The sequence below is a fragment of the Struthio camelus genome, chromosome 1 (assembly GCF_040807025.1).
Source record: "Struthio camelus isolate bStrCam1 chromosome 1, bStrCam1.hap1, whole genome shotgun sequence".
Taxonomy (NCBI): domain Eukaryota; kingdom Metazoa; phylum Chordata; class Aves; order Struthioniformes; family Struthionidae; genus Struthio; species Struthio camelus.
The window spans coordinates 7,968,207-7,994,040 of record NC_090942.1 but is presented as its reverse complement, the minus strand read 5'-3'; the positions used below and the strand labels follow the sequence as shown (position 1 = coordinate 7,994,040).

The following is a 25,834-nucleotide window of genomic DNA, read 5'->3' as shown; positions in this document are numbered from 1 at the left end:
TGCAGGGGTTCACAAACGCCGCCTTGTCCGGCCTGTCCAGGCAGATGGGACACGTTGCGGCTGAAGAGGCAGCTGTGGCCATGGTGGCTGCCGCGGGCTGGCGAGAGCTGCCGGGGGGGAGCTGCTCGCCCTCGGAGGCGCCCCAGCGGCTGCTGCCGCCCTCTGCGAAGGAGAGAGACACCAAGATCAGGGGCGACCGTGGGCAGGCGGGAGGCTGCTGCGGGGGCCGGGGCAGTGCCAGGGAGCGCAAGAGCTGTGGCCACCAACGGAGAAAGAAACCCTGAGGAAGGTCAAGGAGAAGCTGCAGAAGCTGCTGCTTTCTGGTTGAGAGGAACCATCTCGGCCACCGAGGGCCTCTCCCCCCGGGAGGGCTCAGCTGCACAACCGCTCCCCTTGCTTTCGCCCAACCTGATGCCACGTGCAGGGGCTTTGGAGCTGCCTCCCCCCAGCCCAGCGCCCACTCCCTGCAGCTCCTCCCGGCCCGCCTCACCTCAGCTGCAAGAGACCTCGCGGAGCAGGCAGCGCGTCTCCTCGGTGCTCCCAGAGGCCCCTCCGCCCCCTGCACGCACACGGGCCACGCGGGACGCCCCGCAGCCCCGGCAGCCCGGCACTAAGAGGGCAGAGACCAAAGGCGGCTCCTGGCTTCAGCACCGAGAGAGCCACTGCAGAGCCACAGCAAAGATGCAGACACCCGCACCTCCACAAGGCCCGACCCTCCACGCCTCGCACTCGCGCTCACTCGCGCTCGCTCGGCAGGATCCTGGGGCGAACCGAGCTGGGCGAGCCCCCGCGCCCGGCTAAAAGCCCGCACAGCCACGAGGTCACAGAGCCTCGGGGCCACCTCACAAAGGGGCGCGCGCACCTCCCTCCCGCTCGTCCCCGCGGCTTCCTATGGCTGGAGACCAGCTACCGTTCTGTCCGGACAACGGCGCTGTGGTGCCCGAAAGCTCCCCTCCGTTCCCCTGACTTTAGCTCCTCTGCCGAGGACTGCTAGAGAGTCACCAGCTCCGTGCCCGCGACAAGGCCTGTGTCTGTCCCGCAGCCCGTGAGGCCTCCCCGCGCATGGCGCATGTCTCGGGACGTGCAGAGCAGAAGCCTGATGGCCTGAGTCAGGAACTGCTGCCTCCCCGTGAGGCCGTAGGACAGCAACCACAAGGCTGTCCCCTCCACCCAGCAGGAGTGCTCGACCCTAGGGCCTCCCTCAGGTTGCTGATCCTCCAGCTCTCGCCGCCCCTTCCCTCCGGGATTCCCCCAGGATTTTACTCCTTTCCGTACGGGAGCAGAAGCGTGTTACTGTCTCCAGTGCAGCACTGAGGGCTGCGCTGGCTGAAGGGGGATGTGCTCAGCCCGCCCCTGCGCTTGACCGGGCCTTTTCGGGCTGGCTGTCACTGCTGGGTGCCTGCAGCTGCCTTGGGCCGGAGAGAGAAGTTTCTCGAGGACCCCAGCTCCAACGGCTGTGCTTCTCCGATTGTTCACAGTCTCTATGGTCTACAAACACAGTGTCAGGACATGACCCCTAGAGAGCCAATCGATGCTGGGACCGCTACCTCGAGCCCCAGCTTTTCTGTCTCTAAAACATCTCTCTCCAAAGAAGGAATGGAAGAAACTCTTTCCTGCAATACCTGGATAACATATGCTCTCAGGGAGCAACTGCCGGCCTTCACAGCTTAAGAGACCACAGATGTTTCTTTGGGTTCTTTTCAAGCCCCGTTAGAGAGTTCTTGAGCAAGAGGTGATGCACAGAGCAGAAATTCAAGCCCTCCACCTTGGATCGCACGGTCACCTTTCCCACTGCAAGGCAAGAGCCAAAAGGCCACACTGGCGACCCGCGTCCATCCTTCACACCTGCAGATAGATGGTAGCAAGCCCTCCAGAGGCAAGAACGTCCTTGGGCTGGAGGAGTCCCCTCTGGGACAATCCACCCCTCCATCCGCGCACACACAGCTCCACGTTCACTCCTGTTCCTCGTGACGCTGCGAGATCTTTCACGAGATTTGCTAGGCGTACAGCCTCGACGTAAACAAATGGTTAAGAGTAACGGCAAAACACTTGCAGTTAGCAAGTTCTGACCACTGGAACAGGTTGCCCAGAGAGGTTGTGGCGTCTCCTTTGCCGGAGATATTCCAGACCCGCCTGGATGCGATCCTGTGCAATGTGCTCTAGATGCCGCTGCTTGAGCAGGCGGGGTGGACTAGATCATCTCCACAGGTGCCTTCCAACCTTGGCCAGTCTGTGAGTGTGTGCTTCTGTGAAGACGCTCACTCAAAGGCTGTAAAGCGAGGTGAAGCAAAGCAGGAAACCTTGGGCTCCCCCCAGTGCATATATCCCACCAGCACGGGATTGTTAGATCTTTCAGTTGCTGTGTGGCTTGGCTTGCCCTCCCTGGCTGCTCTGTAACGCATCTTTCTCCCCGTTGCTGGTGGTGGGTTGCTGGTAGACGTTTGTCTTGTTCTGTTTGCTCTGGGAGGGAACGCTGTTGGGTCTGTTGGCTCTGCAGAACAGACCACACCTCTGTTTCGTGCAGGCCGTGTTGGCAGAGCCTGGGAGCCGTAGCTGTCCTGCCTGTCGACTTGTTGGTGGGGGAGGCTGCAGGAGCTGTTTTCCCTGGGCTTACCACTCACCCACCCAGCCCCAAGGTGCTGCTCCACACTGACAGCAGGGCCCACCACTGGCACTCCACGTCTACTCCACGTCTGCTCCCGCTGCCGGAGGTTGCAACAACCACTTGCTGACTTCACTGGGGGATTCGACATGGCTCCGGAGCGTGTGAGTCTTCCTTCACGTAGATCCATACTGTTCCCTTGTTCCCAGCACAAACCCAGCACATCCTCTGTGGAGCCACTGTTTTGGGGTGGAGGAGGGGCCGGGAAGAACCCCGCTGCGCGATCCGGGGAGGGGGCAGAACTCAACCTGCAGGACTGCTGGGAACTGCACAGCTTTTGTGCCGCGAGATGAGAGCAGATCCCAGAGCAGCACAGGTCTGGCAGCAGGAAGCGGTTTGGGAAAGAGAGCAGGAGGCAAGGCAGTGAGGGAGCACCCAGCCACACAAGCAGCCACGCCACCGACCCGCCGAGCCTCACCAGCACTACGAGAGATGCTGGGGAGCGCTGCGGAAGCAGGGCAGAAGAGAGGGTGGCTCTGTGGCTTTGCAGCGGCTCCCCATCGCCACGCACTCGCCAAGCCGTGCAAGCTCCTGACTCGCACGGCTCTGGCTGCTGCTGGGCCAGAACAGTGGCTCCAGTCAAGGGGGTGCTACAGTCGCCAGATCGGCGTGAAGGCCTCTTCCCGCACCCAGATCACAACAGGGGAGTAGTTCTCGAGGGCAAACACTTTTATTAAAGGCACGGCATCATCTGCAGAAGCGTTGTGTGCCAGAGCCCTGCCACCTTCTCTGGGGAGGAGTCAAAGCAGACTTTGCTCGCGCAGCCCCCGCTAGCGCTGCCGCCGGGAGTGCCTCTTCCTGGGCCGGGAATCGGCCTGGGGACTGCTCGCCCTCCGCTTTTGGGGGACCCGGCCACTCCCAGGCGATGGCCTCCTGCCCCTGCCGGCAGCAGAGGGGCTGCTGGCAGCGGCCTCTGCAGAGACGCCGGCCACCGCCTCCGGCTCTTCCTGCCGCCTCTCCGTAGTCGCAGCGGGGACAGCTGCTGGCAATGGCCTCCGCGCTCCTCGGCCCGCGCGGGGGGCTTCCTCGTCAGAGCCTCCCCGTGGCTGCTGGGGAGACCCTGGGGCTGCAAGGGCCCCGTGGGCGAGGGCGTCTGTGGCCCGGGGAAGATCGTCGTGCCCAGGGCCCGGAGGCCTTCTCCTCCGGGATGGGCCCTGTGCGGGGGCTGGTGACCCATCGGCAGCTGGAGAGGCAGCGTGCAGGTGGGAAGAGGCCGCAGGGCGTCCCTGCCCGCCCGCGGGACCCCGACGGTCCCTGGGCGCCTGGGCAGCCACGGCCTCCGTGGAGCTGGCACGCCTGGCCTCGGCGGCCAACTGGCGGACAAAGCGCTCGGTGCGTGCAAGCAAGAAGGGCCTCAGGTCATCCGCAAAGGCCGGGCTGCCCACGTCGTGCCGCCGAACATTGGTGACCACAATAAACTGCACGGCCGCGGCCAGCGTCCGGCGGGCGCCGAAGAGGAGGCGCAGCTGCTGCTTGAGCCAAGGCAGCAGCCTCTGCAGCACGGCCGGGTTGCGGCGGAAGAAGGCCGCCGAGAGCTCTGGCAGGTGGCCGCCGTCGGGCACCGCTGGCACCTGCCGCACAGCGCGGGGCCGAGGGCGGTGGGAGTGCGGCGCCTGCTCCTGCTCCTGCTCCGGCGCCTGCCTCCGAGGGGCTGCCGCGGGACGCGCCGTGCTCCGGGAGAGCGGGCTCCTGCTTCGGCCTGGCCGCGCTGCCTCCCTCTGCCGCAGCGCAGCCAGGCCCGACGGCCCCGGCAGCGTGGGGCCGCCCTCAGGAGGGGACGGCACCCGTGGGAGGGAGGGGTTTGGCTGCGGCGGGGCTGCCGGGGCGAGGGTCCAGCGCAAGTTGGGGAAGAAAGCGGCTCCCCACGGCTGGAAGCTGGCAAGGGAGCCGCCTGCGGGAGGCCGGACGGCGAGCTCTTGGAAGTCGTCGTCCGCCGCCACCGAGTGCAGGATGGAGCTGATGCGCCGTTTGCACAGGGGGCACTCGGCTTTGGTCTCCGCCCAGCGCCGCACGCAGCCCAAGCAGAACTGGTGCATGCAGGGGTTCACAAACGCCGCCTTGTCCGGCCTGTCCAGGCAGATGGGACACGTTGCGGCTGAAGAGGCAGCTGTGGCCATGGTGGCTGCCGCGGGCTGGCGAGAGCTGCCGGGGGGGAGCTGCTCGCCCTCGGAGGCGCCCCAGCGGCCGCTGCCGCCCTCTGCGAAGGAGAGAGACACCAAGATCAGGGGCGACCGTGGGCAGGCGGGAGGCTGCTGCGGGGGCCGGGGCAGTGCCAGGGAGCGCAAGAGCTGTGGCCACCAACGGAGAAAGAAACCCTGAGGAAGGTCAAGGAGAAGCTGCAGAAGCTGCTGCTTTCTGGTTGAGAGGAACCATCTCGGCCACCGAGGGCCTCTCCCCCCCGGGAGGGCTCAGCTGCACAACCGCTCCCCTTGCTTTCGCCCAACCTGATGCCACGTGCAGGGGCTTTGGAGCTGCCTCCCCCCAGCCCAGCGCCCACTCCCTGCAGCTCCTCCCGGCCCGCCTCACCTCAGCTGCAAGAGACCTCGCGGAGCAGGCAGCGCGTCTCCTCGGTGCTCCCAGAGGCCCCTCCGCCCCCTGCACGCACACGGGCCACGCGGGACGCCCCGCAGCCCCGGCAGCCCGGCACTAAGAGGGCAGAGACCAAAGGCGGCTCCTGGCTTCAGCACCGAGAGAGCCGCTGCAGAGCCACAGCAAAGATGCAGACACCCGCACCTCCACAAGGCCCGACCCTCCACGCCTCGCACTCGCGCTCACTCGCGCTCGCTCGGCAGGATCCTGGGGCGAACCGAGCTGGGCGAGCCCCCGCGCCCGGCTAAAAGCCCGCACAGCCACGAGGTCACAGAGCCTCGGGGCCACCTCACAAAGGGGCGCGCGCACCTCCCTCCCGCTCGTCCCCGCGGCTTCCTATGGCTGCAAATCAGCTGAGAGGTCAAGAACTGAAAGAGTGATGTAGTCTTCAATATCTACGTATCTCTAAACGTAAACCCTGGAGGAGGTTACGTTATTAATGAAAATGCTGCTTCAGACACCTTACTGCTGAATGAAAGCATCATCTTCAGGGGCTGTCATTCTCCAGCCTGATACAGATATTAAATTCACATAATCTGTCTTTAAAACGTGGAGGTGTGAGTAAATTCTGAACCACATTGTACCTTGCAATAAAATTTTATTTTTCAGAACTGCAGCGCAGGCAGGTGGTTATGAATGTGTCTTAAAACTATTTCCCTAGCCTGAAATGAAAACGTTTAGGGAAACAGAACATCCTAGTAGGGGCTGCAGCAGCTCTTCGTGATTTGATTTTAGCTTGCATCAGTTTTCTGAGCTACAAGGATTATAATCTAGTGGAGAGATTCTTATTGGGAGAGGGGATTGAAGGAGTTGAAGCTGCAGCCCTGTGAGTTGACAGGGATGCAAATATAGCAGCAGTGGAAGTTTAGAGAGCAGGATCAGAGCAGCTGGGTGGGCTGATAGAGGGGATCAGGGCAGCCCAGAGGAGCTGTAAGAGGATCCAAATAAGTGGATTAGTAGCATACCGAAGCAGACATTACTTTTAGTTTTCAAACTCCCATTGATTTTAGTGCAAGCACATTTACTAATGTGTGGCAGGAGAAACGGAAGGGGATCAAGGCAGACTCAAGGTGCAGAAGGTAGCTCCCTGTGGCACGCTGGAGACAGTGAGAAGGCCGTGCTGGGGAGCTGCAGCATAACGTCCCCACACCAGTCTCAGTCGGGACGGATGGCTGTTGTCTGGGCTGCTTCATCCCATAGCCTGCCAGGGCTGTCTAACTTTACTAAATGCTATTGTTCCTGCAGCCGATTCTGCATTCATTTTCCATCTGTAGCTTCAATGACTGACTATTTCTGTGGATGCGTTCTTTTATCTGCCTTCAGTTACTGATACTGAAGCAAACTGACACAAAAAATGTGGGTATGACTAGCAGCATAACCCTCTTTGAACTCTTCTGAGCAGCAGACGCTGGACTCAGCTGAGCTTCCCTCAGTTTGCGCCTGTAGCATTCATCAGATGGGACCACTTAGCCTAGCTGTGCTCGGGCTCCCACCATCAGCTCTCAAACTACCCAAAAGCTTAAACATGCCCTGTCCTTGAACGCCATCCTTGGCTTTACACTGCATCTCTTCAAAGAGAGGTGAGAACAAAGCAAAGATACATCTAAGCTTTGCTAAAATTTCTAAACACTATTACTGTTTTTATAGCACAAAGAACAAAGCTCTATTACTATTTATATAGCAAAAAAAACCCAACTTCCAGACAAAATAACGAACCCTACTCACATTCTCCTCAGTTACCTTGAAGCACCTTGGGTTGTTAAGTCAGATGCAGGGCAAAACTTGTGCAGCTCCTGATTTCTGCGTGTTGTAGAGAAGCACAGAATAGGTGCGTACATGAACAGACTTCTCTCATTCTTTCACATTAGCTTGTCATAAACTGGCTATTGAGACCTCTTTTTTTATCCTCCAGCCACATCTATTGCTTCACCACCTTGGTCTCCCTACTCCCCCCAGAATTCAAATTTGAAAAATGGTTTGTCCCAGGGACAGTTAATATTTTAATATCCAGTTATCCTACAAGTACTCTCTCAGGATGGATGATCATCAAACTTGACTCTTATACCAACCACCCTTCCTTGCAATTTTAGTCCAAGGTAGACTCAAAATGACAGAAGGCAGGAAAACATCAGTCTGATGGAGTTTGTAAACTGTTAGAGCTGTACAGCAGGCTTGTAAACACATATACAAAGAACACGTTGTGCATAGATTTAGTTATATTCTTTATTGTTGAAACAGCTATGGGAAGTTTTGATGAGTAACCCTGAGCTGGAAAACAGATGAAAACATTGATCCATCCTGTAGCTTTTTCTTTTCAGTTTATATGAGGAAGGTTAACAAACCAGCAGAACAGGCGGAAGAGGCCATTTCAAGTTTCCCAAAGGAAAAAGAAAGAAAGGATAGAGGTGTAACAGGGTGTCAAGTGCTGTGACTGGAATGGAAGGACTCAAGGAAGAACTTAAGGAAGACCAGAAAACAAGTTAAACTGCACGTCTAAGCTTCAGACTACTTCGTAACGCCCAGAACCCTACCTCTGTAATGAGCCAGTCCCCAGATATGTCAGCATGAAAGCTCTACGAAAAGGAAAGTTTGCAGTAAGACAGTATGGCATCAAAGTGACCTATCATCAAATTGGGAGCCGACAAAAGGTACTGCCTATGTATTTTGTGTGACCACAAAAACACCATGGGAAACCTACAAGAGAAAAAATTGTTACCACAGCTTATAAAACCCTCAGCTACATTCATTAAACATAACTAGCCGAAATAGCTAACATATTAACCCATCACCTATGCAACTCTTGATCTCTCCTTTACCCCTTCACCCTTCTCCTGCTTTCTAATACCACACAGAACTCCTTCAACCTCCAAAATGAGTAGTAATCCTAGAGCTATTAATATGACAGTTGGTAGCCCCTTCTTGCTTCTCCTAACCTCACGTGGATTCCTTGACGTATTAGACCTAATACCTGAAATCACGAAGTTTGTAAGACTTCTTTAAGTACAGTTTTTCCAATTGAAAGCTGAAGAAGTTCATAATTCCCCCATACCATTCTTCTCAGCTCTAGGATTCGTCCCTCTTGTTTGTCCTACACTATCCTACCTTCCTAATAACAATTAAAATATTGTAACTAACTCAACCCAGCCATTTTGAGGATAAGCCTGGGAGCAAAGAAAAGGAGTCTGAGACTTCCTGATGTGAAGAGCACTGTTCTCATTAATACTTGTAATTTGCTTGTATTACTAGATTAATTATATTTAATTGTTTAGCTACTGATCTAGCACCTGAAATAAACTAAGCATTTTACACACCAGAAAATTATCTGAGAAATTAATGTTGGTTAGAAGCAGGGGGGAAATGATTTTCAAAGTAACTTATGACATAATAAAACAGTAACTAGAAAATAGTCAGGGATAATCATGCAGACTTGGAATATATTGCAAGATAAGGCGTCCATTTAGTTAGTTAATTTCATGGTGTTTTGAAAAACACATTATTTAATTAATGTTTTCATTGAGGGAATACTTTGTGGCTATTCATGAATATATACAAAATGCTGTGAATTTTCCATGTTTCCATCAGAAAAAAAAAAAAGGAACTGTCGTTTCTTAATATATAATAATAATAACAATCCAATATTGAGACATTAACTGAAATAAAAGACGAAATTAAAAGCTGACTGCCCTTTGGAGCCAGTGTACTTTATCATAAGTCATTTGGCTGCCACGGAGACGTAGCTATTGAATATGCAGGATGAAACAAGGCAGCCATTCTAATGGAATAAAGACGACTTTTATCTCTGGGTCTCCAGCTAGAATAATGTGATGGTGGCCTGTGATAAACGAGCAGATGATATGAGTCCAGTTGTAGGACACTAACCCCAACGCACCCCCAAAAAGAGGCTCGCAACTTACTGTCTCTGGGGACTATATGAACCTTTGAATTCTTGAAGTACTTTTTCTAAGTCATGGCTGAAAAACATTAGCAGTTCAGGATGGAAAGGTTGTTTTTCAGCTGCCAGATCCTCCTACATGCTCTATGGATAACTAGAAGACTTTGACCTAAAGTCACCTTGTCCTAGTTTCTAATTCACTTTTATGCAGATGAGATTACAGGATCAGGGCCTAGGTATCCAAACTGGCAAATACTGTCAGAAATGAAAATCACAGGATTTACTCATCTGAGCTACCACACTAAGTTTTCTTTGCAGGATCAGGCTCATCCTATAGAATGAAAAGAGTGAATCTCTCTCTTTTGTCAAATGCACAAGAAGCAAAATGAGCGATACTGATAAAAAAAGGATGTGCTAACCCTTGTAAAATGTTTCTTGAAACGACAGTATGTACTGTTTTCAGCCTGAAATGCCATTCTCAAACCATGAGTGTCCCTTTAAGCAAAAAATATACGACTAGGAAGGAAGAACTAAGAGAAAGAAGAGAGCAGTTAATGAAACACTGGCCTCACTTTTTTTTTTTTTCATAAATTATATCCCAAAATGTTTTACAAAATCAAATAACAGGAGGAAAACAGAAAAGATTTTTTTATTTTTGTAGCACATTTCTTTGGCAAATGCAGGATAAAGCCTATCATGTGAATTGAACAGTAAATGAAGGCCTTATGCTTTATAAAATTATCCTATTGTCCCAATAAGGATGACAGTTAAACACAACAGTTTCAGCAGTTTCAAGTCTCGTAAATAAAATTAGCAGATTAGAATCAGCAGACTCTTTGGCAAAAAAATGTAAATACTTTTTTTTGTACACAAAACTAATGCACGCTACTGTTGCATTTCAGACCTGACTTCTCTGTATCATAGCAGAGATTAACTGGACCCAAATAATTTAGCAAACAGTGTATGACATCTACCTACCTTTGCTGCTTCAGCAACCACCCAAAAATATATAATGTAGGATTTTAAATAGTATGTTAGCCCAGTTTCCTTATAAAAGTCTTACAGTGAAGTTTAGAAAAATTCCAAAAGTAGCGTATTGATTGCCTCTGGGATTTTCCACTCAGCAATTTAATAGAAAATTACACCCTTACCCAATCTATGAGGTTTCCATAACCTCCCTTATGAATTTAATTTTCCTGGGTCTAATAAATTTTACCATTAGGCATGTTTTCTGAGATCGCTTCACCATTAAGCCTATTTCCTGGTTGCTTTTTTGGAACCGGGTCTACTTTCTGCTGGGTGTTTGGGCACCACCTCGCCCAAGAGAATTCAGGTCTGACTGGAGTCTATATTGATACAAATAATTACTGTTAATAGGCAATTTATTTTCTACTTACGAATTTTATTTCCTTATTCCTAGCGATGGGCTCAGGCAGTAATACCAAAGCCAGCGGCATTTTCCTATGGGCTTTGATTAGACCATGTACAAATACGCACTTAACTTCTGTTCAAGTAAGCGCGTGCGGATATCCCACACTCTTCTCCTTGTCATAGCCCAGCCTGACTATGTTTAAAACACAAAGTTATGTTTGCACCTGAGCTTTAGGTTATCCGGAGCCTTCCTCTAGCAGCAACGGCCATAGGCGCTGCTGGCTGTAGAGAACCTACAACAGAAACAAATTTAGCACCAACGTAAGTGAAATAAGTGAATCTGAAATACAGCTGAAGGTGCCAAGCGGGGAGTAAAGTAAAGCACTAACTTCAAACCGCTTACGGGCGTCTGTACGGCCACGGTGGACCTCCTAGACGGTGGCCAGAGGTACTAAACGTTACTCGGTCAGCAGAGACTCCCCGCTTTAGGTCGGTGTTTAACCGCCTTGTGTGAAAGCTGCCCCCGGGAGGAGAGCCGCCCCGCGAGCCCCGGCCGGGGTCGGGGTCCGCTCCAGGTCCCCACGAGAGACCGTGCCAGGCCACGTCAGCCGGCACCGAGCTCGAACGACGACGCCGAAACGCCGTCACCGGCGTTCATTTCGCCGCCGCTTAGCCCCCTCCCCGGGCGCGCTCGGTTTGCGCCGCCAACTTGCGCGGCTCCGACTCCGGCTCCGGCTCTGCCCGCCCGAAGCGGCCCGTGCGGGAGGCCGGGGCGCAGCGGGGAGCCGGCGGGAGCCGCCGCCGCCGCCGCCTGGCCAGGCCGCGGGGGCCGGGCGGCGGCGCAGGCCGCGCGCCGAGAGGCCGCCGCTGCTTCGCGGCAGGGCGCCGCGGCGGCCTCCGCCGGCCCGAGGGGGCCCCGCGGGGCGGGCAGGCGACCTGCAGCCGCGGCGGCGGGGCACGGCAGAGGGAGCCTGTGAGGGCGGGGAGGCGGCGGCGGCGGCAGCGGCGGCGGGAGGGGGGGGGGACACAAAATGGCGCTGCCCTGGCAGCCCCTCTCCCGCCAGTCACCCTCCGCCACCCCCGCGGAGGCGCCGCGGGGCCGCCCGCCCTGCCCTGCTCGCCGGCGGGGGGGGGCCCCGCGGCGCTCGCCGCCGCTGTCTCCTCCTCGGCGTGGCGTGGCGTGGCGTGGGGTGGCGGCCTTGCGGCCGGGCTGGCGGAGCCCGCCGCGGGGCGCGCCGCCTTCCCCCAGCAGGTGGCACCGGGGTCCCGGCGGCAGCGGTGAGCCATTGCGGGCCGCCCTTGGCCGCCGGCCGCGCGCCCGGCGGCGGCGGGGGAGGCGGCGGCGGCGGCGGCGCTGGCCGGCATCGCCCCCGCCGCGGCACCCCGCGAAGTTCAGGGGCGGCCTGGGCGGGCGGGCGGGCGGCCGGAGCCGCGGGGAGGCAGCGGCGGCGCCGCCGCCGACTCGTCCCGAGCTCTTCCCCCCCCCCCCCCCCGCCGGTGCGTGCGGCTGGAACCGACATCTCCCGGCGCCCGTTTTGTTTTTTGCTGATTAAAGAGACGGACCTTGGTCCTGCTGCCGCCGCCGCTGGGTGACGGGCTGCGCGGCCGCCCCTCGCCCTCCTCATCCCCGCTCTCCTTCCTTTCTGCCTCCTCCCTCCTGCCCGCACCATGGAGTTTACGGAGAGGAAGAGAAGCAGGAAATCCCAAAGCTTTAAACTGATAAATCAAGGTAAAGTGGCGGCTTCGGGGACGAGCGCCGGGGGGCCCGCGGCGGAGCCTTTGTTTTGTTTGTTTGTGGCTGAAAAAGACTTTTTATATTTTTTTTTTTTTAACCTGAACGGCGCTGGGTTTCGGAGGGGAAGAGCAGGATGTTATGAAATGTGCGTGCTCCCTTCCCTCTCCCTCGGCAATGTCTCTCTCTCCCTCCGTTTATTTATTATTTAACTCCCGAATCGCGGGGTTGAACTCCCCAAAACCTTGCCTTTCTTTTTTTTTTTTTTTGGTGATTTTTTTTTTTAACCGCAACCCCAAAGGTGGACGTGGTGGTTTTTTTTTTTTTTTTCCTACCCCCCCCCCCGGGAGATCTTATACAAATAAAGTTGGATCGTATTTCATTATAAATCCTCCGGGGGGAGGAGGAGGCGGGGGGGGAGAGGAGAGGGAGAAGAGAAAGGCGAAATGAAGAAAACAGCAAAATAATGACACTTGAGCAGCGACGGACCTTTTTAGTATTCAACTCCTGTGGATTTCTTGCGCGTGTGTGTGTGTGTCTGTTGATTTTTCTTTTCCTTTTTTTTCCCCCCCCCTCTCTCTCTCCCACCCTCCTCTGGACTGCGTCCGCACGCCTATCTCAAAGAAGAGCCTAATCGGGGTGGCTTTATTAAAATCCACGCGGCTAATTAATTGTCCGTGGGCGAGGAAGGTTTGCTGGCGTGCAACTTGTTCGCTCGGTGCGCGGCGGCTGGGCGAGAAGAGGATGTTTTAGCGGGGATCGCTAAGGAAAGGTTGGGATTCATGTCGGGGAGGACGCGCAGCCCTCTCAGTCGTGTCCTTTTAAAAGAGGCAGCGGCTGGTAGTCATTTTAGCAGGTGGACTTCCCAGCCCTAGGGTTTTCCTTTTCCCCCCCCCCCTTTTTTTTTCGGGGGGGGGGAGGTTAGGTATTTATCGCTTAGGTCTTTTGCCCTCATTGATTTGCCTGAAGATCTTTTCCCTCCCTCCCCCCCCTTTTGTCTTTTAAAGTATTGAGCTGAAATATCTCCCATGAAATGCTGTGTGTGTCCTGCATGCCAAGTTCAAGGCAGGTGACTACTTTGGTGTCATGTCACACTTATAAAAGGGGGGGGGGAAGGAGGCGAGTTTCGATACTTGCTGGCCGAGGAGCGATTTCTTCCTTAGGTGTTCGGCAAGCTCGCGTGAGACGCGGAGAATTCGAAAGACGAAAATAAACTCGCTTGATGGGAATGACAAATTATTATTTTAACATTGTAGGAGAGTCTTGAGCACTGCATGCGTTACTTCTTAGAAACTAGAGGGATAGCAACTGGTCAGACACGTCCCAAATCTACTGGAGTGCTTATAAGCACAAATGTTGACAAACCTATTGGGGGGGGGGGGGGTTACATTCCTAAAAATAATAGGTTTGGTTTGGAGGGTGTTTTTTATTTTTTTTTTCGTTTTTTTCTTATTTGTTTGTTTGCTTGCTTGTTTGTTTTGGGTTTTTTTTTGCATCAGATGTTCTCCTGAATCACCTTCAATGCAGACTTTGTGCAGCGTTGGGCTGGAGCAGGGGGAAATGTGTGGAAAAGCAAAAGTGAAATTGAAGATTTGGTTTTGTTTTCGTCATGATCGGACTGTAATAAGAACAGCGTGCGCTCTGAAAAATGTATTGGTATTTTGCAAGTGCTCCGTTGCCACTTGTAACGGTATAGTTACCTTGTTATAAAAGGGAAATTGGTTGGAATTGTGTTAGTAAATTATTAGTAATTTATATTTTTCTGGGGTTTCTATTTGGCTGTAGAAATTTAAATAGAAAAGCAGACCAAAAGCAAATCCTGGAGAGCAAATGTGGGTTTTGTACTTTGAGAATGGAGAAGATAAAAATGACATTTTAGCAGAGTCTGCTCTTGCATAGTTTTTTTCCTGCCGTGGTTGATTATAAAGATAATTATGTATAAATAGTTGTTGCTTGTAATTGGCCTTTGCCTCTTGCTGGAGTCATTTAGTAATGTCACAGTTTAGTGTTTACTGTTGTGAAATTGAGATGGATTTCACAGCCCCTGGACTGTGACATCTGAGGCAGAAGAGGGAAACCAAAGAGAAAACAGTATGCTGGGTTTGTTTATTTGTAACACACGGTCTGCTACTGATGTGTGTGAATACAGTGCTTGTTCTGTCCCCCAAAACTTCATGACACCTTATCAACACGGTGAAATTATTTTAACTACGATATACAAAGGAAATCCATTGCTTCAGTAAAATGTAGCTAACTCTGGGATGAAATGGGGTGACTTTAAGATAGCAGTTACAGATCAGAAAATAAGGGTGTTGTGACCTGCTGGATATACAGAGGGAAATGTTAGAGAAGAAACCACACATAAGCAATGCATCTAAGCACCGAGAATCTGTTAGTCGTTTAGTACCTAGCTTCCACATACTCACTTCTACCAGATCTTGGAAGTCCTTACTGAGGATGAAAAGGTAGAGAAAAGCTAGCGATCATTCAATGTGGTGTGCATAAATTCTGTAATTTTTAGTCTTACAAAAGGGGCTTATACTTTCTTGATGTTGTGTCTCAACCTTCACCTTGGCCCTTTCTGCACCGGGCAGCCTATGGATTTCACTTGCCCTCTGTGCTCCATGCAGCACTGAAGCCCCAACTTTATCTTTTGGGCTAGCCCCTCGTTGCTGACCTCTCTACCTTCCCCCCCCCCCTTTTTTTTTTCCATACACAACGATGTTGCTTTCCAGGCCCTTTTATTTCTTTTGCGTTGCTGCGTTATACTTGACTCTGGTTTTCTTCTTGGGCTGTTCTTCCTCCCCACTCTTATATCAACGAGACAGTCATGCCGTACAAATAAATAATACGTACCCAAAAAGTTGGACTGCCAGGAGACCTCTACAATTCTGCAGCTGATCGTTTTATCAGAGATGCAGGTGTGTTTCCCATGCGAGCAGAAGCTGCTTACATTGCTCTTCACTTCTGTTGTGCCTTTAAGTGAATCCCTCCAAATGCTCTTCCATGTGTTAATTAATCTCCACCTCGCTTTCTGTGAGGCAGGTAAATATAAAAAGCCAGTTTACAGAGGGAGTAATGGAGATAGTCAGGACCTGGGAGGGCTTAAGCATTAAAGCAGTTAGGTGATGAGGTAGGTAGCTCTTTTAAGACACCGATTATATTGTTCAATCTTGAGTGATTTGCCTAAGGACAAAGTGTGTGCCAGTAGCAGAGTCAGACTCCAGGAGCACTGCTTTCAGATATTTTTTTCTTATAATTGCTATTCCCCATGTACATGTGTGTAAACAAAGCTTTGTTTTTTACTGAACACGTATGTGCCTGTGTGTACAACGGGGTCCTTCCATCAACGTTTGCTTTTATTGGAAATGGAAAGTCAGAGATTTGTTTTTTTTGGGGGGGGGGTATTGTGTAATATCTCTGAATACAAGATGCTAATGTTTATTTTTAGGGTCATTATGGACATCAGTTTCTATAGGTAAATATCCTAAGATGTGCTTGATCCTACTTTCTTCAGACTTCAGTGGCTAATGATAGCAAGATAAGTCAGCGCAGCTGAGAGATGCAGCCCTAATATATGTTGCTGAGTTTCTTATTGAGGTGAAGTTTCAAAGTTTCCCTTGGTCTCTAGGAAGGTGAAGTTTTCATTATAAATCTGCTTTCCATTTGTAAAGCAAGAAGCCAGATAATTGTCATCTGGTGGGATAATCTGCTGTGAAAATGAACGTGGTAATTTAGGGCAAGCATAGCTATTCCCTAAAAATCTGTGAAATATTTCAGCGAAGTCTCTCCGGTGTGAGCAAAGTTTTTTTAGGAGGTGCTGATACAGAGCACGTTTTCTGTGGTTAATTTGAAGTACATGAAATAAACTGCAGATATATTGATAAATTATGTAGTAAAACTGTAGCAATGTGTTCAGTGTTCATTTTTTCCAGATCACTTGAGTTCTAATTTTTTTTATCGTTTTTCATTCCAGATTACCATCATGAGATATATAAGATCTCTGACTACAGCAATGATGTTAATGGGGAGACCAAAGAAACACAAGCAGTTTTTTTAGGTATGTTCTTGTGTTGATTAATTTCCGAGCAACATAGCGTGGCCATTTGCAATTAGAGAGGAAAAAAATCTCTGTGCAAGCACAGGAAGTGCCTGCCATTGTTTAATATGACGTTCTTTTCAAGACCCTTTTATTCTATGAATTGCCAATATATCCTTTATTAACACTGCTAAAAGTTGTAATTTCAGACATAAATGTTTATTAGTGTCTACACACAGTGCTAATTATCACTCACTGAGAGAGCCAGATGCTGACTGTGCAGTTTTGCAGCTCTGTGCTCACCCCATTTACATTGCATCTTCGCTGGCATGCTTCACTGGCAATAGTTTGTGTAATTGGGGTATTACATCTTTGACATCTGGATAACAGAAATTCAATTTCCAGGAAGCTGCTATTTGTTTGGTTTTGCTTCTGCCTTGGGTGGGATAGAGGATTAATGTGCTGTCTTAATGTAATGTCCTTTCACCTCCGTAGCCTGCCTGCTAATCCTGCTGTGGCAAAATTAAATTAAATCAACAGTTAAAAATGTGTAAAGAAAACAGGGAAATAATATATCCTTTGCAGCATGATATACTGCAGCATGATTGGACTGGTTATCAGTGAACCTTTATCTTTCCTGTCTGTGTGCTCGTTGGCCTGTGCAACTCTTCTGCTGCAGACTGCTTCTTCCTTTCCTGCTTCTAGTCCCACTGCTGTCACGTGTCGGACGTCATCCAGGTGCTGAGCCTCTTCGCAAAGGGACAGGGGGCAAGTTCCAGAGAAATAAGGGCCCGATTTTGTCCTACTACTGTGATTCTTACCCTGTCAAGCAAGCTCTTGGTCACCTTGCTCAGGCTTTTGAGAAAGCAGGTGCCTTTGTGGCAAGAAAATTGGGTCACTCAAGGGAGGCATCTGCCTCTCCTTAACTGCACTAGGAGTGTAAGCACTTTTATAGGGTGATTTCAGGTTTCTGTGTTCTGTGTGTGAGCCCCCTAGAGCCAGTTATAAGCACTAGTCCCGAGTGCACGAATCAGCACCTGAAGCTGGGCTGCCCACAAAATACTTTTATCTCCTTAATTCATAGTGCTAGATCCTCTTTTAGAGGTGGGCAACAAATGGAAGAGGAAAGAGAACTTTTCGGACTGTTTGAAGTATTTACACAGCTCTCGCCCTGTGTTAAGTTCACTGCTCATCTTCTCACCAATAGGATTTTGAGCAAATATTTCTTCCCTACACCCATTTTCCGGGAGAAACGAAGGGGGCTGCTATGCTTTCTGTTTGAATTCTGTGTTTTGTGAGCGCTCTTGGTGTAGTCTGAGTTTGAGTGCTTTGTCTTCCAACTATAAAATAATGATGAAGCTTTGGCAGGAGCTAGGCATTAATCTGGCTGCTTAAGCCAGGATGCTTCTAAGAATGTGCAGGAGTCCGTGCTGTGACATCTGTGCCATGGGTCAGAACAATTGATTTTGGTTTGATTCACTTGGGTTTTTTTGTGTCTTTTTGAGTGTGCTGAGCTTTGGGTTGTGATTGAAAGTTCCCTGACATTTAGGTGCCTAAAGTCCAGCTGTATCAGAAGTTAGTCTGAATTTAGTCCTTAATAATCTGAATCCCATCAAGGGATTTCCTTATCAGGTATCAAGAAAGTAAACGTCACTCCTGTCTTCAGGAAGGGCAAGAAGGGAAGATCTGGGGAACTACAAGCTGATCAGCCTCACCTCAATCCGTGGGAAGGTGATGGAGCAACTGATCCTGGAAAACATTTGCAGACATGTGAAGGACAAGAAGGTGATCGAGAGTAGTCAGCATAGATTCGCAAAGGGGAAATCATGCTTAACCAACGGGATAGTCTTCTATGATGACTGGCTTGGTGGATAAGTGAAGAGCAGTGGATGTTGTTTATCAGGCTTCTGATACCGTCTCCCATAATATCCTCATAGACAAGCTGATGAAGTACAGGCTAGATAAGTGGACAGAGGTGGATTGAAAACTGCTTAAACAATCAGGCTCAGAGCACTGTGGTCAGCGGCATGAAGTACAGCTGGAGACCAGTTACTAGCGGTGTACCCCAGAGGTCAATAATGAGTCCAATAGCTGTTTAAACTCTTCATTAATGACCTGAATGATGGGATCTTGTGCTCCCTCAACAAGTTTACAGATGATGCAAAACTGGGAGGAGTGGCTGATACAACAGATGGTTGCGCTACTCTTCCTCAACAGGCTGGAGAAATGCTCTAGTTGTTGGTTTAGATTAAAGTTTGTTCTCTGTTTCATATTTTTTAATTGATCATGCAATGACTGCAGCTGTTGAAACCTCCATGTAATGCAGCCTTTAGAGTGTGAGTGGAAGATAGTTCGTTTAAACTATTTCTGCTAGAGAAGACAAAATGTTCATGCTGTTATACAGAACAGGTGACGCTGTATCTGGAATACGATGTGCATATATTTTGGTTACACAGTCAAGAGTGAGGACCTCAGACTGGAGGAGATGCAGTGGTGAGAAGAGGGATAAACAAGTAAATGAGAAGAGTTCAGTTTGTTTAATGTACAAATAAATTAAGGGTCAAATGTCAGGAAAGGAGACCTGTTGAACCTGGAGAGCAATTTTGGCGCCACTGCAAATGAGCAAAATGTGGCTTTGTGTAAGCGCAGATTGGAAAGTAGAAGAAGCTTCACCACAGTTAGAGGAATGAAGTACTGGAAGTGACTTCTGTTGATTGTGAGGGTATAAAGCCCAACTACTTTCTAAATGGAGCTTGATAAGCTTTTGAAGTTCGCTTATATAGTCCAGTTGCTGAGTTTGTGGCATAGTAGACATGGTGACTTGTATATCTTCCAGTCCTTTGTTTTGATAAGATGGTAAATGGGAATGGAAGTCTTTCTGCACAGAGGATACACTGAACGCAGCCTTGGCAAAATTTGGGGTGAATAGATCACTGCAGTATTTTGCAGGCAGAAACTGGTATCTCTTTAGTTTTGAAGGGTAGGGCTTATTTATTTAATACCAAGAGAGAGTGCTCGACCTGCAAAGGAGGAGGCAGCCTGGAGTGAAGTGCTTAAACCTTGAATACGAACAACGTTTAAGACATACCTGTCTTCAGCTTTTACCGTTTGTCAGCGTAAATGTTCTGTCGCAGATGCTAGCCCAGACTTAGGAATACAAGCCCATGAGGGGACTACGCAGCCAAGGCCCATGGACAACACTGGTTAAAGCTATCTTGTCTTTATAAAATGTCTTTTGCATATACTGCGTTGTTTTTTTTTCAGTCTTAATGTTTTATTATCCTCACAGAAAAGCGGAAATATAATATACTTCCAGACTGAGTGTTTTTACAATGCTTTCAACTTGAAATTCAGGCTCTATATTTGAAAGGTTAATGTAGAAAACTAATTATATTATCCTGGTAACCAAATGTGTGATGAGACATTTGTCTGTGTAATTAACAGTGAAGAACTTTTATAGTTTCATAAAATCGAATGCTATACACAGTATGCTTGGAGCATTTGTTTTGAAGAGATGTCCAAAACAGAGATGTTTATGACTGATATAAAGCGGAACTGAAATGTACTGTAATGCAGGTGTCTGCGCATTTTACAGCAGTTCACATTGTTGAAATGGAAGGCAGCAGATTAATAACTTCGCTATGTCATGATAAAATAAGTAATGCGTTCTTGGAACAGGGGAATGATGCATAAGTTACTCAGTAATTCCAAGAATTTATTCTATCCTAGTCATAGTATACTTTGCAATTTATTCATAAAGAAAAAGTTGACTTAACATAAGTCTGTGAAGTTACTTGTTACTTTTAATAGAATTATATCCCAGGAATGATTGTTTCAATAATCGCTTCTGTAATTAAGACTGCATAAAAGCTTTTTTTATATACGTGCGTTTCCAAATGATCCAGCTGTGTAAAACATTTTCCTTTGGGGCTGAAGTGGACATTCCTTAATTTTGGCCTAGGGTATATGAAAGAAGTGGGGGAAGTTGTTGCATCTTTTTTTTTTTTTAATTATATGATGCCATTACTGTATTTATTTATTGGATAGTTGTTTACTTGCAGTTGCTGGAGTGATTTAGTTGTTGCAGTGTGGCTTGAAAATGTGTAACTTGGGCTTCTGGATCTGATCGTGTTACCTGTTTTTGAAACTGTTCAGAAGAGTTGTTTTGTTGTGGTGGTGGTTGAACTGACTTGTGGTGTGATTCTGCTTCCACTGACACAAAATCCCAAATTCTGAGCCATATAGGGTCTGATCCTGGTTTCAGTTTTGCAAATTGCTTTGCTTGTATTAATGTTCGTGATGTTTATTAACTTTGACGGTCTTGCAGTAGGTGTGGGTATCAATCAACCCGTGTACTTCCGTGCTTTGGTTTTGGGGTAGTGAGTGAGGGGATGTAATTTGAGGGTGGTCCAGCATATCTCAAGGTAGGATCTCTAGTGCTTTGTGCAGTGACATGAAGAAAGGTAAGTGCTTTTAAATGGCATTTTAGAGCACTGGTAAGATTCCCCAAGCAGATATTTAGGGATATTTAAGCTATCTTATTTGAGGTGTGAAATTCCCTGGGTCGTAACTCATGTTGCTTTTGTGCCCCTGTGACATTGTCCATGACCACCGCTCTCCCTATTGACTTGGGTTTTAAGTTTTTAATTTGTGAAGCGTGATGTTGCCTGTGTTACTTGTTAAACGTAGGTTCTTCTGTGCCAGCAAAGACCAGGCATCTCTTGAGAAACGTGTGCTTATCCTATCAGTTTAGCTACACAGATGCCCAATTCAAATTAGCTACAGAGCAGTCACAACAACTTGCCGTTTGATTTCGGAAACCTCTCCTCTGATAGAGAAACATGCACGTGGTTCCCCGTGCTGACCTTCACAATCCTCTGCCGTACGGTGGTTCTGAGACAGAAAATACAGGCAAAAATGGCTGAGTTTGGAACGTTATGATTTGATGTGCTTATAACTTCTGCTGAGAAGGGATGCCTAACACTCTTCTTGGATAGCTATCCTTTGTTCTTTAAGCAAGTATCTGAATGTCGTGTGACAGTCGCCGAGGTGTTTTGGTCAGGCAGTGCACTGAAGAAGTGTGCCGTGCATGCACGTGCCTCCCCGATTCCCTGAAGTGCTCTGACTTAGCCCTTGCAAATTCTTCAGATACAGCAGCTGAATTTCGCTGGCCCTGTTCCAGGAAGGGCAGCATTCAAGCGGTGTCTCATAGACTGGCGTTTAATGTTTGATGATATAACCTGCACGTTCTGTTGCAGCTTCTCTTGAGCCGGCAAAACCCTCAAACCGTATGCATTTACTTTTTCTCACTTCTTAAGCTTTGTTTCTTTGCAGACCAGGCTGATGATGTCACATCGTGTGTGTTTGTCTAGCTGTCTGTTGCTGCGGTTCCCACCCTCTTGATAACTCCTGAACTTGCTCACCAGTTTCAGCCTAGTTTGACACGAAGGTAGAAATCCGTGAGAGAGAAACTTCCTTCAGGAGGCAGCCTGGTAGAGGATGAAGGCCTATTTGTGTAGCCCAGAAAGGAAAAGTTTCCTTAGAAGTCGCATCTAACAAGGCGCAACAGAACCCAGAGCGAGACACTAATTCATAGACGATCAGACTTCATAAGAAGTCAGCTCACTCGTGCATGTTTCTCATAAGTGTTTAAAATCAGGAAATTAACTGGGAAATAATGGGCCAAGATAACAGTAAGGCTATTTGTTTATGCAAAGCAAAGGAAGAAAATGCCAAATATGGTTGACTCATTATCCAACCATAACTCTATTCACTCATATATGCACTGCTCAACATATGCATTAATTACATATTTGATTGTCACTTATTTAATATTGCAATAGTTACATTTTTAACCTAAGAACGTGGATGTATCGTATACTTTTAGAGTTCTTTGTAGCATTATGATAATATTTTGACGATTAAATTACTTGGAGAAGTACATGGTTTGTAGGCAGTGTGCTATATTGACGTTAAGTTTAATAACCGTAAGAGTGAAAAGATGTTGATGCATCAGGGGGCTACAATTTGAATTACTGACTTATCAATGATATTTCATTAACCAAAGTAGCTAATGCAAGTTCTGTTACTTCATACAGTTGCACACTTAGCACCTGGATGCTAATTCTTATTAGGGCAGTGACATTTTTAATTTTTAACATTTTTATAACTTTCAGAGCAGTAAGTTATAATGTTATACACATAATTTCAGTAAGGAAAGAGTTTAAAATTCATTTTGGAGGATTTTCTTTTTCTGAGCATTTGATGCAGTATTTATGAAGGGGTTTTGTTTTGCCTTTTGTTATTGTATAAGATTACAGCCAGGCCTTGTGAAAGATTAGATTCTATATAAGGGACCATCACAGAGACAATTATAATATTAATTTAAAAAAAAATCTGTTAGTATTTTTTTTTAATAACTATTTATCATTATCTCTCACAAAAGTTTCTGAACAGGGCTGCAACTTGGCAGGCTTGTCGTTTTTGAGTAGTACTTTGCAAGTAAGTTCATTGCTTTCAGATAAAACCAAAAGGGATTTTACCAGCAGTCTAAATGGCAAGTCTGACCTGCAGTTTGCTGGTTGGAGGCATTCCCCTTTACTGGGAGCAGTGGGGAATCCTGCTGTGTGTTCAGCATCTATTTCAGGCTTTGCCTGGAAACCGCGTGTTCCTGAAGTAGTGGTGTGAAAGTCCAGGAACGAGGAAGCAATTGTATGTTGAATTCTGGTAGGAAGACTGGGGTGTGTATGCCAAACTCTGCTCCTCTTGGTCCACAGCAGCTATTCTGGGAGACTTTTCAGAGCTATGTAATACCGATTTTTATATAATAAACTTCTTTTCCAGTGCTGTATTGTGCTGTTCAGCATTTGGAAAGGGAGGCTGGCTCTTTCTTACGGCATAGTAGCTTATGCCATTCGCTTTTTCTCCGTGCTCCATCTTCCTTCTTTAGTTTTTAAATTACCTCTTTATTATCTGTTAAAATCAGCAGCAGTAGAAGAGCTGATAGCAAAATGCTATCATAGCTATCATTTGCTGACAGCAAAATAGTGGGCTGTAAAGCTGGTAGCCAAATTAGGCAAGTAGGGAGCAAAAAGCGAGACCTGTTAGTCTTTCAAACTGCCTGCAGATTCAGGCAGAAGGTGTAACATCGAGTTACGTTCCCCTCATGTCAGGCAGACTGCCATTGTAGGTAGGCTGTTACAAATTAAAGGCCTTAAAAATTAGAAAAGGTCCTATGGAGGGGTATAAAAGTGCACTGAAAATTAACCCAAGCCTCTAGCTCATATGTTTGAAGACCTTCCTTGCAAGACCGAAGATATATTTTGCAGGTTCAGCAGAAGGAATCTCTCTGTTGTAAGGAGGGAGCTACTTGGACACAAAGATGTGCTTGTAGAGGACTCGCTGCAAGCTCCGGGGCCATTGTGATATAACGTCATATTTTATATTTGGAGAACAGTACGCCCATGCCAATATACAGAACGATCTCTGTACGGAGGAACAAGGGACCAGAATCAAGCTTGAATAAACTCAGTTAACTTTAATATTTTATGCAACTGGGTAAGGGAAATTCAATCTTTTAACCAGTCTCACCTGACCAGCAACGTAGTGTGCAGCCACTAAACCCGATAGGAGGAGGCAGACGGGAAGCTTTGTTCATATTCATAATAATACTGCTGTTACATACAAATATGAATTGTTAACATAAAACTGTGAGTGCCCAGCGTACTGCTGAACGCTGTACTGATGAGGGACTGTTTCATGGGGTTTTTTTGTACCGTGGGACTGTTTGGAGCTCAGATACGGGGCAAGAACCTTCTTGTCAGATACTACCCTGTAGAGCAAAAAAGTAATCTTTGTGCCAGAGAGTTTACAGATCTGCAAATCTCAGTAATCTCAGTTCAGCGGTATTCTGAGGACTGTCGATTCCCATCGAGGGTGGGAATTGCAAACACTCGACAGCTCATTGGACTGAGTCTGAAAAGCATAATTTTAAAATGAAAGGAGTTGGAGCTGCGGTTCGTTGATTAACACCCCTCTACATACACCCACACCCACAAATCTTCAGAAGAAACGGCAAAATAAATATAACATAAAACTCCTCCTTGCAAATGGCTTTTCTGGCTGCTTTAGCTAGAGTGGAAACAGCATTCTAGTATCGTCGGACTGGGTTGACAAATATTTCCCAAGTTTGGCCTGGAAGCTTTCTCGCAAGCCGCCCGCTCTGCACTGGGTTGGAGCGGGCCGGAGCCAGCTGGCGCTCCCCCAAAGGGAAGCGGAGCTGGCCGAGGCCACCGGTGCGCCGGGTCAGACGGGAGACGCGCTGATCCAGCCCAGGCCTGCTCGCGTCTCACAGCTTGTCTCCCTTGTTGCCCGTCTGCCTTCTGGAGCAAAGCATCCTTGCGGTACCGTGGGTCCCTGGGTGTCCCAGGCACGTTGGACTTGGCCTGTGTTGTGTGTTGAGGGGCCGCGGGGACTGCTGCTTTTTGAACTGTATGGTTTTAGCCAGCTATCTAAGCACGTGCTGAAGTCGGCGGCACCGTTCGTGTGCCTAAAATTGCTAAAGCTGTTTGCAAGCCCTGCTGTTGGGCGCACTTTTGAAAACCCAACAGGTGATGGCTCTGGTTCAACAAGGTATTGTTGTGTTTTGTTTTCTGAAATTTCACGTGTTTTCCCAAAAATAAACCTATATTTTGGGAAGTGAAACTGTAAATTCATTAGAGAATACCAAGTATTGTTCTATTAAGTATATTATAAAAGGAGGCTGATTCATCAGTTCCTTGATTTTCATTATTCCATTTGTTGAGGATGTTTCATTTTTCTATTGCCAGTAAAAAATAGAAGCTTCCTATTTCAGAAGTGGTTATGAACACTTCCTTATTACTAGTGAAATGTAGTGCATGCTTTAACGAGCAAAATAGCTACTATCTGCCCAAAACATATATATTCATTGTGCGATCAGCAGTTTCATACATAAAATTAATATTTAAATGGTGCCAGGAGTATTAAAGTATGTAATCATTATTATTTAAATGTGCTGAATTTATTTGAAACGGTCACATTTTTCTTGTATATATTTTCTTTTTGCTTTCATAATCTACCCTTTAAAGAAATCTAGCAGTTAGGCTAGATACAGTTATACATGTATTAGCTGCTTTTTAATTCATTCCTGTATAATCCAGTATTATTAAGTTCTGCAGAGTGAGGAACTGATCTTCTTCCATTAGAATCGGTAGATGCTGTGTTACTGTGTGTGTGGTGTTTTTTGTGGGGTTTGAGGGTTTTTTCTTTTGAGGGTTTTCTTTTTTTATGGATATGTATGTATCCTTAAGCATATGGCAAGCTGATATATAAAGGGTCTGATCCTTCAGGCTTTACTTAGAAAACAACCACTGATGTCAGTGCCTGAAGAGGATCAGTCTTTTAAAAGGGTGGCTTATTTGAAACTAGTCTAGCTATTATTATTTCCTTCTGGAGAAAAATAATCTTACTCATCAAAGCTTTAGAAATAGCATTAAGAAAGCAGAGTTCAGCAGGTCTTTTAACCATGAG

General features: G+C 48.2%; 1 protein-coding gene across 2 annotated transcripts in view; it reads left to right on the top strand.

Moving 5' to 3' along the window:
• Positions 1-11,944: 11,944 nt before the first annotated feature.
• The window catches only part of BEND7 (BEN domain containing 7), a 46,697-nt gene continuing 32,807 nt past the window's right edge, over positions 11,945-25,834 (top strand). The window contains exons 1-2 of one of the 2 annotated variants that reach the window (XM_068916075.1): positions 11,945-12,243; positions 16,223-16,306. In XM_068916075.1, coding sequence (XP_068772176.1) covers positions 12,183-12,243; positions 16,223-16,306 — 145 coding nt within the window. In that variant the 5' untranslated portion in view covers positions 11,945-12,182. The remainder of the gene's footprint in view (positions 12,244-16,222; positions 16,307-25,834) is intronic. The other variant, XM_068916154.1, reaches the window with a different exon arrangement.